Source organism: Podarcis tiliguerta (genome assembly GCF_965153285.1).
Source record: "Podarcis tiliguerta genome assembly, chromosome: 4".
Taxonomy (NCBI): Eukaryota; Metazoa; Chordata; class Lepidosauria; order Squamata; family Lacertidae; genus Podarcis; species Podarcis tiliguerta.
In genome coordinates, this window is record NC_139537.1 from 96,237,229 (window position 1) to 96,257,781 (window position 20,553).

At 39.0% G+C, this 20,553-nt stretch overlaps 1 protein-coding gene across 5 annotated transcripts in view; it reads left to right on the top strand.

Moving 5' to 3' along the window:
• Window positions 1–20,553, top strand: part of KLHL1 (kelch like family member 1) — a 135,303-nt gene that overhangs the window by 77,582 nt on the left and 37,168 nt on the right. For 3 of the 5 annotated variants that reach the window (XM_083435837.1, XM_083435833.1, XM_083435834.1), the window contains exons 6-7: window positions 6,743–6,929; window positions 13,770–13,997. In XM_083435837.1, the coding sequence (XP_083291963.1) occupies window positions 6,743–6,929; window positions 13,770–13,997 (415 nt within the window). The remainder of the gene's footprint in view (window positions 1–6,742; window positions 6,930–13,769; window positions 13,998–20,553) is intronic. The other 2 variants (XM_083435835.1, XM_083435836.1) reach the window with 1 other exon arrangement.

Genomic DNA, 20,553 nt, shown 5'->3' on the forward strand with positions numbered 1-20,553 from the left:
TGGACTTCTGCTTGGGCAACAGAGCTTCCCCCTTCTTCTCCCCACCGCCCCCTCAGATTCCACAACACTTAGGAGTAAATGAGCTCTACTGACTTCAATGGCCAACTAAGCACAAGAATTTTCAGTACAAAACACTTTGTAAAATTACATTTCAAATTGCCTTAGCTAACGAGTCTCAGATTGTGTGTTCTCATATTATTTATATAGTGATACAGCATTTTAATACCAAATATAGTATGTATTTTATTTTGTTATGCAGCAGCAGAATGATATCTAATCACAGAACAATATTCTTATGCCTAGGGCACCATCCCTTGCTTGATTTTGGATGCCTTGCTTAAGTTGCTGTAAAGTGCAACATATCAATTAGAGTAGTTGAAATCATGAAGAATTATAATATAGACTGTTAAAGGACCAAAGCATATTGAAAAATTCCTTACTTATTTAAATATTATGTTAATAGTGTAATGATTTGAATAATTTTGTTCCAGAAGTTGATTTTAGAATCATATAAAGGAAAATCTAAACTTGGAATAGACAAGATGTACGTTGGCTCTTAATCGAGTTGCTGTTTGTACATTAGTAATTTAACAATTATCTTCATCGTCTGCTACAAGCAACACTGACCCTGTTTAATAAAAGAATTATAAACAGTGAATAAATGAAAACTCATCTGCAGTAAGTAAGAAAATGAAGTTTGCTGAGGAGCAGTAATTGGTTCTTGGATGCCACCAAAGCATTAGCAATCCGTCATTCTCTTGGTTTTTTATTTATTTTAAATTTCTAGTATTTTCAGAACACTGTGTATGGGCCACAGTTTTCTCCTCCTCTTCCTCCTCCTCCTTTTCTGTGCACCTGTGCATGGGTACATTAATTAGATCACAGTGCGAGTAGAACTCCTGATTTAACTCTGCAATTGAATCAAGATATGAGCTGGTGTTTGAGGGTGACCTGAGTAAAAATTACAAATAAACCAAAAACACATATGCTAACTAGAAACACAATAATTATATTTTCTTTTAACTAAAAAGAAATCCCATGAGTCTTTCCCATGAGCCTCTGCCATCACCAGTGCCTCAGTGAAGGAGAAAGCAGATAGAACCACACACCACACACACTGTTTGTAGGAACATGAGCCTTGCAGAATCAGGCCAGTGCTGATTCAGTCCAGCATTCTGTTCTCACAATAGCCAACCAGATGCCCATGGGAAGCCTTGCCTCAGCTGTCATTCCCAGTAACTGGCATTCAGTAGAATACTGTCTCCAACAGTGGAAGTAGAAGAACATAGACAACCTTGTCTAGTTCTCTTTTGAAGCCATTCAAGTCAGTGGCCAGCACTGCTTCTTGTGTGAGTTTGTTGGCATCAGTCTATCTCAAGAGACAATGGAAGAGTGTGCCACCAGGTCTAAAGTCAAGTCATTGGAGAATTACAAAGCCTGCAGCGACTATAGAGAGCTATATGGGAGAGACATGTTTTATTGCAGATGGGGCATGTGAAGATGCCTGGTTTCGCTGGTGCAGATGCACCCTGGTATTTCTTCTCTCTAGTCTCCTTCCAACAGTCATTCCTCCTCTGGTCATTGCTGTGGATACACAGCCTCACTGTCTCTCTCAAGAGTTTCAGTGTTTTTTGTGCAATGTGATTGCATCAATGTCAGTTGCTGCTTTGGAAGAATTTAGGGTGGCTGGTTGGAGTTCGTTAGAAATCTGAAAATATGACAGTGTGTAAAAAGTCAGTATTTTCATCCAACTTCATTCTTTTGTGTATGTGTACTCTGGGAGCACTGTTGGCATTAAATCAAACACTTTTAGTTGTTTGTAGTAAGTTTTGAGCATTTTGTATTAGAAAGGACGAGAGCAGAAGATGTCTGCAAGGCTTAACTTTTGTGAACATGCCTAAGCCGGGGTTTTGTCAGAATGTTGATATGGATTGGAATAACAAATAACTACTTAGAATGCATTGCACAGCTTTTACAAAAGCAATGATTTCCCCCCAGATAATAAGATACCCTATTAACCTCAAAAGAATATAACCAGTCAACTAGCTGATCAGACTGGAGTGCTGCGAGAAAAGGTCGAGCAAGTGTTTTGCAGTGGCTGGAAAGTATTGGCAGGTTGCAAGAGAATTTTCACTGAAAGGCATCAAGAAAATGACTGACTAAACTCAATGGGTTTATAATCAATCTACCTTGTCTTATCTAAAGAGGTTTAGAAGATATTGTGTTAGATATCTGTTAGAAGAGATTATCAAATTCCTGCAATGTAGACTCAGTGGACAGCAAAGTGTTTCAACAAGAATATGGTTTAAAAGTTCTAGTCAGTTCTAGCCCATTGTTAGGAACTGACATTTCTGAGAAACCTTCATTCTTAGTTTCTTTAAAATGCACCTTGATCTGAATAAATTTGAAGTTGTAACCCACTGTATGTAGTACAGTGGCTATTCTTTTCAGCTGTGTTACTGATACAAAATATCAAAATGGTTAAATGATTTCTACCCTAACATATAAAGTGAAGCTTTTCATATCAAGTTCTAACAAACTTAAAAAGGTGTTAATCTAAAAATCGTTAATATAATCATGTGACACCTGAGATTTCTGACCAGATACATCTAGGATTGCCCTGTAAACAAGACATTGTCCAGTGCCGAACCAAATTCTCATTAAGAGATGAAACCTAGGTTGGTACACTCAACAATTAGGCCCATCACATGGAGAATAAAACTTAAGATAAATTAACCTCATTTGTCATGTATGTAAGACCTACATCTTAAGAAAAAGATTTAAACACATTTTAAGTGGAGCATTATACTATGCCTCAATCCTATCTAAAACAAAGTCTATTTTGATTTGATTTTGAAATAATTTACCAACTAAATATAGGGTCAGACTTTGAAAAGTCTATCTGCATTCATAGGTGCAAATTGAGGTATTGCTTTAGAAATTTTCAGAAGACACAATTCTGAACCCCAATAAAGTTTTTTGGGGGAGAAATGCTTGCCATGTTGGGTGAGGCTTCCTTTCCATCAATCTCTCTCCCCCCTTTAGTGGGATTTTTAAAAAGCACTTTAAATGTGTATCTGTCTTCAACCTTTACTAATCAATGAATTTACAGTATTTCCACACTATCTTGTTTTAAGCTAAACAAATTGTGATATTCAACTAAGTTTACTCTGAGTGAACCTATTGCAATTAATGGCCCCAATTTATTCATATTCATTAATTTAAATAGATTGACTCTTAGTAAAACTTAGCTGAATACAACCCATACACAGGATTTCATTGAATACCAGTTAATCTCATGAAAAGATAATCTTTCAACATCTCTTCTGCTTATCTTTCTTTGAGTGTTTTTAACATTTTGTCCATATTTTCCTGCCATTAGCTTATACTAGTCATGCCTCCTCTGTTGATAAACAAATTGACTTGCATTGGTTATGCACAGCAACGAAGAATTTCATTGTCCTTGAATCATTCAACATCTGCATCAACTGCTTTCCAGTGCAGAGAAGAATTCAGTGTGAACATGTTGCAATAAATGGATGCATTTTGTTTCTTGGTTTTAAAACTGGATTCTCATGCTTTAGTTTCAACGACTTTCGTCCCTTTTAATGACCAAGCATAGGATTTGGTGAAATGTTTACAATGGTGCCACATTGGGAATGGATGAAGGCATCTATGGAATTCCTGTCTGCACAATGTGATTATTCTCAATATTTTTTCCAAGCCCAAACAGAACGATTCTTCTTCTTCTTCTTTAATAGAATCTCTAATTCTGTTAAAGTAATTCTACCAATAAGTACACTCTTCTGCTTGCATTTTCTATGTACAAAACGCTTGGTAAGGGTAAAACAACACATTATATTAAATGTGCGGCTGTTAGCACTTATGGACAGCTGCATGTTTCTTCTCTTCCACCTATAACTCTAAGGCACCTTAGCCATGTCCTCCAGAAATTCTGTTGCTATGCTTTCCTACGACACATAATTGGCTGCTGGTGACAGGGAATGCTGTCAAACACACTACATTGTGATGTCAGGATGTGTAAGTTGTGTCTTAGACAGAGAGAGAGAGAGAGAGAGAGAGAGAGAGAGAGAGAGAGAAATATACTGTTCTTTCCGTTGATTGAAAAATTGTCAGATAGATGCAGATACATTCTTGTATTACTTATTTCTGAACAAGCTATTTACTCAACTCCCCTGGGGATACATAGCATGGAAGGGAAGTTTATGATAGAGCTAGGGCAGCAGCTAATTAAATTTTAGTTATTCCATGCAACACTTTGGGAAGATGAAATGTACAGGGGCGGGAGCCCAGTATTTGCTTTGCTGACTTATTGAACCAACATTACAGGTTAATTTCCTGTGTAGGAGATTTTTCTAGCATCAGCCATATTTTCTAAATTCATCTAAGGCAGATAGTAAAGCAAGTTATCAATTTTGACTATTTTCTGAGAAAATGTGTACGCTTCTGTTATTGTGGCTATTATTTTTAAAGTTATTACAAGGATTGGCATTCGCTCCAAGGTTGCCTTTCTGGATATATTAGAATTAAATTAATTTGACCTCATGTTTCTTAAGCATCATTTGGTAGCATTGTGACCCAGTAGAGAATGTTCCTGTTTGCACATAATGGTAAGCTGTGGTCTAAAACAAACCATGAGTTATCTGCCACAGATAACAAGCACTCTGATGCACACTGCTCTACAGCCTGTGCATTCTCTCCCTATGCCTTGCCAGGACGAAGTGTTAGTTTAATATTACATGTCAACCATGGTTTATTTTCCCCATACATACTACAAGTGCTGGTTTCCACATAATCCGAAGATAGTGCTGTAGTTTGTTTCCTTCCAGCATGGCACTGGGGGTGAGGGAGGCAAATGCAACTGAACAGCTTATTTATTTATTTATTTATTTATTTATTAAAAAATTATCCATTTTATAACACAAATAAACAACACAGAAAGGAAAACAAACAATAGAAACAGATTCTTGTCTTACCCTTATTTTTTCTAAACACTGTTAGGTGGGCTTCCCCAAGTCCCCCCTATCTGATTTTCATTTTACCTCATCTTTAGCAGTTTACATATATCATAATTTCTAACCTTTTTTTTTTAATCACACTTACTTTAACCATAAAAATCTCCACATTTTATCACTTGCAAATAGTACTATTTTAAAATACACTGTCTTCTACTTCTAACTCTACAGCCTAAATCCACTTCCAAAGCTAGTCTAAGATTTAAATATTAACATATTTGTTCAAATATTCCTTAAACTTCTTCCAATCTTCTTCCACCGTCTCTTCTCTCTGGTCTCGGAGTCTCCTGGTCAGTTCGGCAAGTTTCATATAGTCCATCATCTTCATCTGCCATTCTTCTGTAGTTGGTAAATCTTGTTTCTTCCAATTCTTCGCTAGCAATATTCTCGCAGCTATTGTGGCATACAGAAAAAAAGTAACATCCTTTTGGGGGATTTCACCCCCCACTGTACCAAGTAAAAAGGCTTCTGGTTTTTTAATAAATGTGTTTTTCAACACTTTTTTCAGTTCATTATAAATGCAACTGAACAGCATAAACCATGGTTTACGATAATGACAATCACACTTTACATTGTGGGTGCCCTTTTGCGGGATTGCGCGTGGTGCTACAGTTCCCAGGGAGCTTACTGACAAATGGGCTGGCTTGCCTCTCAGTGTTAATTTTTGGAGGTTCACGCCCAGCCTCAGCGGTCAAGTTTCTTGCTGGGAGGTGGGGCCAGCCCCATTTATAAATAGGGGGTGGAGCTGACAATAGCCAGGCAGTCGGCTCTGGAGATTCACCCTCCCTCCCCTCCCTTTGTTTAATGTTTCTTGTTTGCAGGTTAACTTTTTCTTCCTGTTTAGCAGGCGCTGCTATGGTCTTTGACTGGTTGCTGTTGAAGGACCGGGAAGAAATTTTCCTGCATTGGCAGGTTTTGTCTTCCCTGTAGCAATTCGTCACAACTTTGACGGTTATGGCCTGGGGTGGAATCCTTTAGTCTTTTCTTCCCTATATTGGGGGTGGGGGGGGTGACTCACCCCCCTGTGGTGGCGATTCCAGGGTCCCCCTCTTAAAGGTGTTATATATATGGGTGTCCCTGGCCATACACTGAAAGGTTGTCAGTGAACTACCCTGTGTGCGGGGATATGGGCTGGGCTGCCTGCTATACTTACGTCTCGCAGAGCACCCCATATCCCATTTACCCTGATGAGCCCCAGTGCCCCCTGGCTGTGGGGCTGGGAGGGATACACTCTCAAGGCCTAAGCCAAGGTTTTCCTACATTCGGAAGTTTAATAAAGTTGTGGCCTAATTTTAATTCCATATAATGTTGTCAGAGTCTTTATTACTTTCTTGTGATCCCTGGGGGCTGGGACTGGGGCTGTTGTCACCTGGTCATGCAATGTGTAAACCAGGTTAGTATGTCTCGCATGAATTTGATACCTGGAAGTTCAAGTCTCTGCTTAGTCCTTAATTCATTGTCTGAACTTTTATTTTCGCTGTATACCCCATACACACCATACAGCATCTGTGTGACTCAGTGAACAGAGCATGTTGAAGATAGACTGGGGGAATACATATTCAAACGCTGCTTAGCCTTGAAGCTCATAGTGCATCCCTACCCAAGTCCTATTCATGTCACTGAGGCTTGTGCAAGCAGAACTCTCCGGGAGTTGGGCTATAAGGAATGGGATGTCATTACTAAATCACAACTCATATCATTCACAGATTTTAGCTGACCTAGAAAACCACGCACTTTTTAAAGATGACCTGGAATGTCAGAAGCTGATTCTGGAAGCCATGAAATACCATCTCTTGCCAGAAAGACGGACTCTTATGCAAAGCCCAAGAACTAAACCAAGAAAATCCACAGTTGGGACCCTTTATGCAGTTGGAGGAATGGACAACAACAAAGGTACTAATTAACAGTTATTGATTTGATAAAGACAGTTGGCAGAATAGTCCCCGTCCCCCATCTCTCCCTAGGAGTGACTGGAATCCTTCATGCAGAAAGAAATCTACAATGTAAATTGTATTGTGGGCTAAACGGTAAAATCTCTTTTAATCTCAATAAATAATTGAGTAGTTTAATAGAAAGGGCAGAATACTGATTGCTCTTCCATCAGGTCTTTCAATCTGCTTCATTGTTCTAGAAGAAGAAACGCCAAGGGAGTTAGCTGGGTCGCAAAATAAAAATGTTTTTTTTAAAAAAGTAATAATGTCAGACACACTGTGATTGAAAAGGTGGGGAGGAAAGAGAAATCCTGGATTCAAAGCCCTAGGTTATCTCAGCTCTCAATGAATCATTGTCTGGAGGTGAACACAGGGAAAAGAAAACTTTAAAATAACCCAAGCAGGAAATTCAACTATAAAAAAATCAGACATTATAGTAATGGGAAGAGATAAAAGCTGATTTACTGAAACATTAATTTCAAATATCCTATTCCTTAATCTTACGATTGAATCTAAAACTATCAAACAAATGAGATTTTGATAAACACATAAACTGGATGTCCTGTGGGTATAGGATGAGTTACAAAAAAATATACTTCCCCCCTTAGTATTTGTAAAGGTGGACAAATACTCATAGGTCTATGGCTTCAATCGCAAAAGGATTCCTTCTTAATTGTCAAGACATATGTGGGCAACATCCAATGATGTCTGTCCGCTTGCTCAGTGGGACTAATGGTTTCTCTTCTCCCCATTTAGCCCTCAAATATGCTCTGGAAGGTCATTCACATCCCAACCTTTATCTTTAATCAGTTTTTCTTTATCCATAAGTGTGCACAAAGGGAGTAGAATTTTGTTCCTGTTAACTTCATCAGGATGGCATTCAGGAAGAGAAAAGACAGATTGCAAAAATTACTCACTATAAGGTTCTACTGAAAGAGCCACATAAGAATGGTTGAGATGACAACGGTGTATGATGTGTCAAGGTCTTAAGGTTGCCAGGAAGCAGTAGCAGAACCTCAGATGTATTAAGTGAACAGCCTGGGCATGTATGCATTGCTAGAAATTTGCCATGCCTGTGGTCTTAAGAATAAAATAAAGGTAGTTGCCTTGAACCAAGTCCATCTCCTTCAGTTTTGTTGGCCATAGCAGTGGATCTCTAGGGTTTCACGAAGGACTTCTGCCCTAGACACCAGCAATTGAACTTGGGACCCCAAAGGTAGAGTCAAACTTCATGGAGTCCTTCTTGGCTGAGTCAACCTAAGCAGAGGGAAAACAAGCCTTTAAAATAGTGTTTTGAGTCACACCACACCTTTACAGGCTTACCTGGCTCAGGGATACCAAGTATCTGTAGCCGTACCCCCTGCCATGCCTCCAAGACACCCACTTTTTCAAGGCTTAATCTGGTTTAGGGTCCGCTCAGCTAGCAGGGTGCCAGCTTAGTTGGGACAGGGGAGATATCTTCTGGATCTCTTCTCAGCCAGAGATCTTCTGGATCCTCACTCTGCTCATCCCAGCGGATCTTGCTATAGAATTGCTACTTCAGCCTGCATAGGACCGCAGCCTTAAAATAGTGTACTGGTGACAATTCATTTCTAGCACGGTATTACGTATTGTGATTTGCTGACACAGCTCTTGGTGCTCAAGCTGCTGATCAAGCTAAAAGTCAAGGAGCATGTTGAACATGGGTGTTTTAATTATGTGTGGGAGTGTTACACAAATTTTCATTTTGCCATTAATTATAGAAGATTTCAAGGTCTATCTTACCTTCCATCTTATCGAATATCAACCCTGTTCTCTATAACAGATAAAACATTGAGCAAACGTTGAACAAACTACCCAACATTGAATGGTTGTCACCCAGAGAACTCAGTCGTAGTGTAACTCAGAAATATAATAAATGTAAGAACTGGGCAGCATTGCTCTGATAGGTGTGATGTTAGAGACACTGTTTTAATAGACAGAGCAGCATGTGGATTTTAGCTCTCCAATTGCTCCCTAGAGTGAACCATTTTATACAGAACATGAAAGAGAACCTAATTAGTTCTTTATAACTTCATATAATAGCCACTTTTTTTGCTATGAAAGTTTATCACAGCAAGCCATTCTTTATGCTAGTTTATAGTTCTAAAGAAAAGCTAATTAATTTAACCACTTGCACATGTGGCCACTCCGCTGGTGGTCTCAGTGTGGTCCAACATCAAAAAACACTCTACACCAGGTCAAGAAGGTTATGGATTATTCACCAGATGGAGTATAGATGCTCGAGGGATGAGTGGGAAAACAACAAAAAGCAGAGAGAAAGCTAGGATGATAAGCATAAAGAATGTAAGTTGGAGAGGGACTTCCCACTGTCAGCAGGTGGTTTAAGTAGGAGAACAGAATGTCTTTCTAGAGTAAAGCAATGGAGGTTTGATCCTTTGTCATCCATTTTGACTGCATAATGCAGCAATTTGAATTCCACAGGATGCGGTTTATCCTCTTCACGTGGAAGAGAGAGAGAAAGGGGCGGGGGACCTTCTTCCTTCAGCCCCCTGATGAGATAACAATCATGATGGAAAACTAACATTTTGCAAATTATTTGAAAATAATCTTGCTCTCTGAAATCAGTCTGTGTGGATACTTCCTCTGCATTTTTGCAAATGGAAATGTCAATTTCAAAATATTAATCTTGCAAAAGGGATGCTGATCTCTTGAATGAATCTTCATGTAGTGGCATGGGTTTTAGGTGTTGTTCTCTAGGTAAGCAAGTAAGGCTAATTCTTAAATCCACTTCCTTGAGAATAACCCCACTGAACGCAGTGGGACTGCTTCTGAGTATACAGATATAAGGTTTTGCTGTAAACGTACAATTTTTCCATATATTTATTTAAAACATTTGCCACCAACCTTCAGTTCACTCCCCAAGGAGGCTGGTGATAAGGCTTGTGGTGCAATCCAAAATAACAGAAAGTGAAAATGCTATGTTTATGCTCATATTTCATCCAAAATGATATATTTCTGTTAATGCATCGTGAGATTTGCTAAAAATACATGAGTTACAAATATGAGCGGAAACCTCTGCAGCTGCAGAAGCTACCTATCCACAGCCCATGTGTGTGTGCACACAGATATACATGGATATTCAGATGTAGTGGCATAGCAAGCCAAAAATTCAGAAATAAGGCACCACCTGGGTATAGATACTATATAGATGCTACATATTTTTTATTAATTTATTTCAGTGGTTTTTATGGGACAAGAAGAGGGGCTGCAGGCAGGAGAATCACTGTGAGAGCATGCTTGCCTAACCTAGCCCAGTTTTTTTGGGGGGGCGGGGGGTGAGACAGTCTGCAATGCAAGCAAGTGTATTGTCCCCATTTGCTTCTCTTGCTTTTTGAGCTTACAACAGGTCTGGAATTTCTACAGAACAAGCAACTCCTGGTTCTAATGGCATAGAACCAGGAACAGATTTTGTTGCTGTTAAAATAATTTTCATCACATTAACTCAGGGGTCAGCAAACTTTTTCAGCAGGGGGCTGGTCCACTGTCCCTCAGACCTTGTGGGGGGCTGGACTATATTTTGAAAAATAATAATGAATGAATTCCTATGCCCCACAAATAACCCAGAGATGCATTTTAAATAAAAGGGCATATTCTAGTCATGTAAAAACACGCTGATTCCCAGACCATCCGCAGGCCGGATTTAGAAGACGATTGGGCCGGATCCAGCCCCCGGGCCTTAGTTTGCCTACGCATGCATTAACTCATACTGAAAAAAAAGATTTTCTCACACCCTTTTTGGTACTGATCCACTCTGATGTCTCAATATAAGCTATGCACTCAGCAAGGCTGCTGCTTTACAATGTAGGATTCACTTCAATGGGCAAATGTTCTTTAAGCCAAAAAATAACAAATATACTAAAAATGGATTACTTAAAGGTTAAGATTACTGGAAATGTATGTTAGGGTTTATTAAACACCGTTTTCCATTTTAAAATGAAAATCAGCATGATACAGTTTTTTAGGAGTTGGCGAACCCAAACAGGAAAAGGAAGTTCGGTTTTTCAGCTCTGCTTTTACATTCTGGGGTGCAGTGTTGAGGTACAGAGATTGGATTCTGTACATTCAGAATAGAAATATCTCCAGGGTGAATCTCTTTACAGTTACTGTTGCATTGTACCATCTGAAACTATCAAGAAGAACAAGAAATTTAGGTCTATAGCTATAGGCTCTGTAAATCATTTTTCTTCTTGAAGCTCTTTCTGCTGATTCTGCTTCTGCTGAAGTTGCTGCTGACATATACCTTTGACCATTTTGTTCAAGATTTAGAGATGTTGCTTTGAGTAGGTGCAAACTGATGACCTTGGCCTAGTGATCTGCAACAGTCTGTGTTGAAATAAAAAGATATCTATTGAGGTGGAACGAATGTGATTGAACTGGGTTATTGACACAGATATCAAGGAGAATTTATTCAGAGGAAGGAAAGAACCTAGGCAGCAGAAAAAGGGAAGATTGCTTTCTTTTTCTGCTTGCTTGTTAAGGCAGATTTCACAGGATATGTCAAAGTTATGCAAACTATGGTTTAATTTTACTTTTTAGTTGAAAATGGGCACAACCATTTCCTGATGTGTACATTTACTAGACTGAAATACTGCATGGGGTTCATTCTAGAATGGTATATATAAATCCCGCTTCTGGCGAACCAGAGCAGCACACGGAAACACTGTTTACCTTCCCGCCAGGGCGGTATCTATTTATCTACTTGCATTTTGACATGCTTTCGAACTGCTAGGTTGGCAGGAGCAGGGACCAAGCAACGGGAGCTCACCCCATCGCGGGGAATCGAACCGCCGACCTCCTGATCAACAATATATATAGTAATGCCTGACAATTTTTGGGTGAACTGTATATAAATTTAGACCACCCTTGGGGAACGAGGAAGAGAAGGGCAAAATTGGGAATTATGAAACCCCGCTAATGAACTTCACTTGGCCAGGGGTGGAGAGTCTGTTGTCAAGGCACAATTTGCATTTCCATGGTCCCAGACAGAAATGTGTGTTTTTCGTGGGGAGCAAGCTGAACACCTATTGTAGCAAGCACTGGAATGTCATGTTGTTTAATGCTTTGTTTTCTGTGCCAAATATATAATTCATAGTGCAAACTACCTTGGTAATCGATTCCTCAAAAACATTCTTCCTCTGGGCACTTTATAATTTTTTTATAATTTCATATGGTGCAGCTTACCTTATGGTTGTGAGGGGGCCATGTGGGTTGCATGTGTCTTTTTCTTTCCATGGAGCATTTCCTCAGTGCTCAGCACCCTCTCCAGCAGCATATATTTCCTGACCTGAAAAGCCCTGTGTGAGAAGTTATATCACTCAACCTCTTAACCACTTTGAAAGTAAGGAATACACATTAAAAACCCTGCATCTCGCCCATGAGAATTTTGCTGGACATTTCTCTCCCCTTTCTTAACTTCTTCAAATGCAATTTCACTCATTGTAAACTGAAGAAGGATTTTTGGCACATTACTCATTAAAACAAAGTAGCTGTGTAACCATATTTTGTGTGCAAAACATACAAACTACAATTAACAGTTGTTTGGTAATTTTTAAAGGCAAAAAAATAGTACCATACACTTAGCACAGACTGAGATACTTTCAACCATTTGAAAATGCATTCCGTGTTAATCTACTTTGCAATACCAAAGAACAGCTCTGCAAGTGTTTGTACCCAGTTGTTTCTAATTAGTGAATTAATTCATTTATATCAGTTTCAGTTTTGAATTAAGGACTGTGGAAAAAAAAACACCTTAAGATAATTGAATGCAGAAATTAGTTCATATTTCTTGTAGCTGAGCAAATTAGAATGGAATTTAATATATCCAGTTGGGCATCCACATTATTATTGTTCTGTTACACTGGGATTCAAATTACATCTCTTTTTTATTAAAAACTTTAGCTTTGACAAAGTTTATTTTCATTTGTATCATTGCAGTTTATTTGCTAAAGAACATTTATTCATAGATATAGACATAGATATAGACATAGATATAGATATAGACATATTACAAAGAATAACTTTTTTATCATACTATGAGGAAATAGATTAGAAACATTTAATTGCAAACTATAATGAATGCAGCTTTCTCTGTAGGGGCAATTAGTGGTTGGAGAGGAGGCATGACTGGGATATGCAAGTGTGAAAACAAAGCAGAAAAGGAGTTAAGTTGATACTAGTAATCTTTCCTTTACAGTATTTTAAATTCAGCTCATTTAGACATCCTCTCCATAAAAATATGCAATGCATTATTTTATTTTCTACTGATTGAGACTGTGAATAGACTCAGAGCACTGCTTATATTACAGTTAAAGTGTGGGAAGTGAAGCAGCATAGCTTATTTTTTGCACAAGTTGGAGGAGCTATAGCAGGATAGAAAGCAGATAAAGAAGAATCATTTGATTTTGGTATCAAACAAAAGTCCAAATCAGACAAACAAATATGGTGAAACAGGGTGTTTACATTTGGTGTAAATTCTGCCATCAAATCACTAACTATAAGTAAAATCTGGTATGAACAGACTGCCAAGTTTTTCATCTCCACAGGATTACAAAATTAGTCCATTACTATCATTTGGATTCACGAGCCTGTAATTATTGGGTTTTTGACTTCATTTTCAATAAAAGAGACATCAAATTTTAAGGGCATTTTCCCCATAGTGCCTTTTCCAATTACAAAAAGAAACAGTTGAGGAGATGTATTCTAATTTTTGTCTATAAATCATGTAAATGCTGTTATTAAATACATTATTGATTTTTCTTAGCAGGTGCTACAACCATAGAGAAGTATGATCTCAGGACAAATATATGGATCCAAGCTGGAGTGATGAATGGCAGAAGGCTGCAGTTTGGTGTAGCTGTCATTGATGACAAACTCTTTGTTATTGGAGGCCGAGATGGTTTAAAGACGTTAAACACAGTCGAATGTTACAATCCAAAGACAAAAGCATGGACTGTTTTACCTCCAATGTCAACCCACAGGCATGGCTTAGGTAAGTATTCAGTTTCCCAAAGCTACCTGTATATAAAAAAAAATGTAATCAGCAATGTCAGATGCATTGATCACAAGCAATTTCAGTACAGGTTCATATCTATATTTGTGCAGAAATGCACGAAGGAACTTAGGTGCAGGCTTGTGTAAACAACTGAAATAATATCTGCATATGGTTGGCATCCTAGAGTATGATAATGACTGGACTTAGCTGGTTCTCAAATAGTTCTGTTGAAGTTGTTGTAAAGTCAGTGGTAAGCCATCGTAGCTCAATGATGTGACTAGTAAACAAGCCATGATTGTGGAGACAACCCAGTGAATAGGACATACATATCACGTCCCCATCATGTGTTTAAAAGCCTGGACAGGTAAAAGTATATATAAGAGTGCTCATGGTACTTTGTGTAAGTGTTCATCTATGTGTGTACCAAATTCTAGCCCGTTCTGTCATAGTTTTATTATATATCCAACATCAATAGAATATGGTTATAGGGCCACCGAGAACACATGGTGACTTGCTGGAATGATACCTTTGTTAAAAAACCTGAGATGACTTAAAAGTTAAATGGAACCAAATAGATATTGGTGCTTCTGTGGAGGCGATTGTAGAAATAAAAAAAGGTGTGTATAAATCATTGTTTATTATCTATATGCATTTGAATTAAGAAAAGAACTAAAAAAAAAAAAAGACTGTATTTTACTGATGGCCTTAAAATATTTGTTGGTTATCCTACTGTGAGTAAAAATTGACTCATATCATTTTTTAAAAAATCCTGGGGTGCCTAATCTGTGCCCCTCTGGATATTGGTCTACAGTTCCCATCCCCTGCGGCCATTGTCTGTGCTGGCTAGATCTCATAGAGTCCAACAGCACCTGGAGGGGCCAATATAAGCTTCCACTGGTTCAAATCAGTAACTATCCTGTTACTACCCAGATATCCCTAAATTATTTAATCCTCCTTTTCAGAGTATTTCTTTTGTTATCAGACATCCCCTCTATTTCCAGTGTTCAGGTGTCATTGCTGGATTAGTCAAAACACCACCACCCATATGCAAGAGGGGGGTATCAGCAGGCTTGGCAGAATCTAATGGGCATCAACATCTAATGGGCAGGCAGGAAGGGAATAAAATGGAATATCTTGAAGGAGGGAGTGGCTGGCTAACTGGAGGAGTTTCATGTTCAGTTTCCTATTCTAACCATTTTGGTGCTTATTTTTTTTTTTTAACGAGAAAACAGCTGTCTTTGTTCACATCTACTAAGTTCATTGACACCAAATATAATAACACGGGTGCATAATTGGCTTTTAAAATAACTGTATACCTTGCACATGCAACAGAAGATCATAACAGATTGCACATCTTGTAGGTGAACTTCAAAATACTGCCTTAATTTTCAGCTTCTAAATGATGGATTGTTATTTCATTCAAAGAAAGGTCTTTGTAGCTATAGCTCAGTGATCAAACACATTTTTTATAGTTAGAAGGTTGCCGCTTCAGTCTCTGGCATATTCTTTTGAAGGTTCTCAAGCAGCAGACTGGGAGAGACCTTTAGCTGACACCTTGTAGAGTTGCTCCCAGTCAGAGACAATATGAGCTCAGTGATCAATGTCTATAGTAAAAGGAGGCACGAGATCTTCAGAAGGAGAGAGAGAGGCTGCAGTCTAGGAAATCTTCCTTTTAATAAGTGTTTCTGTTCAAGGATTAGTTTTCCAGGTGCTAAGGTTGTAGTTCTTCCTCCAATAAATGCAACTATCATGAACATTAACTATTATGGATTATGATACTGCTACAATGCAAGTTGTGAAAAAAGCTTAGAGAAAAATATTTTGCAGCAGTGGTTACAATAATATAGACGCCATTTGGATAGCTTTGAACAGCACATTGTGATGGGATAACAGCACAAGATTATGATGGTTGTTCCCCTTCCCTTCCAACCTCTCCCACAACTGGGATACCCTAGGGGGTGCTGACTCTTTAACATAAGGACAAAGAACATGTCTCCCAGATTTGAAGGACTTTGAGATAAAAGAAGGAAGAGGAATAAATTCTAGACTCTCATATTTATGTATAGCGTGTTCTCCCTCATGGAGAGCACATGTTGCGGTGGGGGCCGCCAGGACACTATAAAGTTGGGGGTGGGCTAATTGATCGTTGGCCACTGATGCGATTGGGGCTTCCCTTGCTGTTGGGAAGAAGTTAATTTGTTGATTGACAGCCAGAAATGCTAAAACTCCTTGCATGAGGCTAGGGCTTCCTCTTTTCTCCCGTGCATCGGATTGCCCGTCCCCCCCTCCCTAGAATTAGGGTTGTTCGCTTTGACCTTGCTATGCCTGTCATGGGGTCATCTGCTCTTGCGGCAGGGGCCCGGTAGGAATTTTGTCCATCTGGCTGATTGGCTGGGGCCATTTGGTTTTTGCCTACTGCGTAGCAAATTGTCACAAAGTTGCGGTTAGGCATTGGTTTATGGTTTGGTTGGTTGAGGGGAAGTGGTTGAGTGCCTGCCCTTGGTAGATTGAGTGCCTGCCCCTCTAATGCTGCTGCTGCAAGGGATTCCGTTAAAGGAATTGGGGGCTAACTATTGCTTGTCCACTCTGTCAAGGGGGCTCGGGCCATAGAAATGAGCTCCTGGTTGCATTTGGGGTGAGGGCAGGTTCCCTGCTCCGTGTAACCCCCAAGTGTATTCCCCTATTCTGACTTTTGCATCGTGCGGAATGTCAGTCTATCCCCCATGGTGGGGGCAGATAGTCGCAACCAATGCCTACGCAACCACTCACAAATTTGTATTTTAATAAAGTTGTGGCCAAAATTATGCCAAAAATCTTAAACAAAAAAATTCTGTGTGATGTGTGAGTTATTGGGGTGGCCCTGGGGACCTCGACACGCAATCAGGGGCTTAAATTGCTTGTTTCTCTTATAGCATGGCTCTTCTAAGGCTCTTCTTTCACTGTGATTCCTGCCTGGACAGAAATATGAAAATTCATTTCATTGTTTCTCATGAAAAGTAAATTTGGGAAACTTGTTCACAACTTGCATTGTACAAAAAGTTCAGCAGCTTAATTCCTAGCAATGGATTTTTCTCTCTCGTTGTTTTACCATTCTAGGACAGCCGTGGCACAATACCCTTTCCTCTGCCATAAATTTCTTCCTTTTATGAGTCTATTTCAATTAATTGGCAGTAGATAACTTTAACAATCCTTTCAATCTCTGCAACATAATTTGTATTGCATTTTAAATCAAGGTCTAGTGATAGTTAGCAATATTCTTATTCCATTTTCTTATTCTTTTAATCACAGCCTATAGCAGTTTAACAACAGGTCTGTCAGTGTTTGCAGTGGATTAAATCACTGTGCAATGGGGACATAGTCCAATCATTTATATCCTTATCAGCAATTTCTTAGAGTTCAACAGCATTTTCCAACAGAAATGTGGATATAATCCCTTCTTATTATGCTGACTCAACAAGTACAGACAGCGATTATTAGCAAAGAAATCAGCACCTAAAATACATACCTTTGCAATGCTATATTATATGTGTCTGGGGAGAAATAAGTCCCACTGAGTTCAATGGGGCTTACTCCCCAGAAAGTGGATATAGGGTTGCTGTTTTAGTTTTCCGTAATAGCATGTAAGGAGTAAAATATATACAAAAGAAAGATCATTCAGTTGAAATGAAGGGTGAATACATAGCTCCTAGACTATACCACTCATGTATAAGGGAAGATAAAATCCCATTTGACAAATTATAGGTTCCAATAGCATAGCAGTGTACTTGCTAATTGTAGTAGAAGTAATTTTATGGATCCTCTGCTTTTACAAATGCCAGGTAGTCAAGCCAAACCAGGCAGAAGTGTATGCAGCAGCCTGACTACTGATCAACAGTTATCCAACCCTTAATTTAGGGAAAGCTTTAGTCTGGTAGACTAAATCTGATAGTACTACAAAACTACTCAACAATTTAAGTATATATTATAATATCTAACCCACCCACCTCCAACCAAATGTCAATTGCACAAGAGAGCCTATATTGTCCCCATGCACAGGGGACTATACAGTCTCCCCATTAACCAACCAGGTTGTTGGGAGGGGCGATGTCTAGTTTGTGTCGCCTCTTCTTCTTCAGCTGTCCCCTTCTACCCAAGATAACAGCTCCATGTGCACCAAGTTGTTTCACAAAACAATGTGACACCTAAGTGTACTTTGACTAGTTTATTATCATTAGTTAAATGAATATTTTTAACTGTGCTTTGTGCTGTGTTTGTATAATGGCTTAATCTTCTAGAAATCCAGAGAATTCCTTTTGTTAAAACCATACCAATGAACGTATCTCATTTTAAATTTTTGGCCACGGAAATTAAGTTGGTGAATCCAAGATCCCTGTTGTTGTAAATAATATAGCACAGCATGACCTCAAGGTGAGGTCATTTCAGGTAATGCTAATTTTTAGAACTGAGATGGAACACTTCACGCAATTGATCTGTTGATACTTCCTTTTATTTTCTGCCTGTTTCTAATGCCAAGAGACTAACCAAAGTAGTCGTTTTTCTCTAGGATATATATTTTCTGTAGATACTCATTGTTCTTCAGGAGTTAAGAGGTAGCTCTGTTGCATAGGTGAGCCCTGTTGCTCTTTCAAACAAATGGTTGTCTTTTTTATGGCACAGCTGATAAACATTATTCTATAGCCAAACTAATGTGATGTGGGAGATGAATTAATTCATTTCCTGACATCTTTTTCTTTTGCTAACAGCAGCCTTGGGAGGGCTGAGAGTTCAGTCAGGGCCATAGCATTGGAGCATGGAGTCTACTCCTTTCCCTTCATGCTATGTCTCTAATCTAAACTGGCTCCCTATTAGCTGTGCAGAGAGAAATATGCATCTATCTATATCTTTATTCCTTATGCAGTCAATAGATTCAGGAGAGCAATAAAAGAAACAGCAACAGTAAAGGGCCAGGAATACTGTGCTGTGTGTGTGGAAGGGAGCAATATGATAAAATGAAGTAAGAGCAAAGAAGAAGAAATAACTGAATGGCCAAAAAAAACAATCTTCCCCTTCACTTTTGGGAAATAAAAAATGGCTATAACGTTTCCATCTTTTGATAGAAGATAAAATTTCCAGGCATTGTAGCACATCCTGTGTGGATAAAGCATGTCAAATTGCAGACAAAAGGGTGCGTGGACTTTTAGACAGCACACATTTAAAATTTTAAAAGGGGGTAAATAAATATATATAACGTTATTACTTTGGGCCATCACTTCATCTTTTGGATGCATTGTTAACTATGCACAAGTGAATATGGACTTTCTTTTATCTGAGAGGGCAGGGTAGAATAGCTCCCTATCCATTTTTATCACACCCTACATTATTCACACTATTTTTCTAAATTAAAAAGCCCCAAGTGTGATCTTTCTTCATAGATGAGCTGCTCTAACCCCTTGATAATTTTTGATTGCCCATTTTTGAACCTTTGCAGATCTACAGTATTCTGTTTGGGATTAGGTGACCAGAACTGTACACAGTATTCCAACCGTGGTCCCATCATAGATCTGTATAAAGACATTGCAAACTTTGCAGTGCTCTGTGAAACATCTTTCCTAACTATCAATAACATGGAATTAATCTGCTTCTCAGCTGCCTCCCACTGGGTCAGCATTTTCATTATTTTCATTATGCTATATACTATAGCCCCAAGGTCCTGGGCCTGGTCAGCCACTGCTAATTTAGACCCCATGAAATTAAGATCTCTTACCCCATTGTTCCTCACTGATCACTTGCTTGCATTGCATTTTCCATTTTACTGCCAATTCATCCGTTTGAAGAGAACACCTTGACCCTCTTCACAATGCCTTGTTTTAACCATGTCAAACAATTTGGTATCATCAGCAAACTTGCCCACCACATTGCTGCTTGGTTTATTTATTCATAACAGTATTTATATATCACTGTATTATCAATATATATCACAGTGATTTATAACGATATATAAATAGAGGGACGCGGGTGGCGCTGTGGGTAAAACCTCAGCGCCTAGGACTAGCCGATCGTATGGTCGGCGGTTCGAATCCCCGCGGCAGGGTGAGCTCCCGTCGTTCGGTCCCAGCTCCTGCCCACCTAGCAGTTCCAAAGCACTCTTAAGTGCAAGTAGATAAATAGGTACCGCTTTATAGCGGGAAGGTAAATGGCGTTTCCGTGTGCTGCACTGGTGCAGGCTCACCAGAGCAGCTTCGTCACGCTGGCCACGTGACCCAGAAGTGTCTCCGGACAGCGCTGGCCCCCGGCCTCTTAAGCGAGATGGGCGCGCAACCCCAGAGTCGGTCACGACTGGCCCGTACGGGCAGGGGTACCTTTACCTTATAAATATAAAACCAAACAATAAAATCAGAAAAAGTTAAAAGCAAAAAAGAAATTAAAAACGTTGTTGATCCATTGTTAAATCAATGTGTATAGGAAAAACAACAACACACCATCTTGGACATGGTAGATATACAAAAGGGAAAAATAGCATACGTAAAAAGAGCATTAGCATCTCATCATAAGGAAAAGAGTATTTATACTTTAT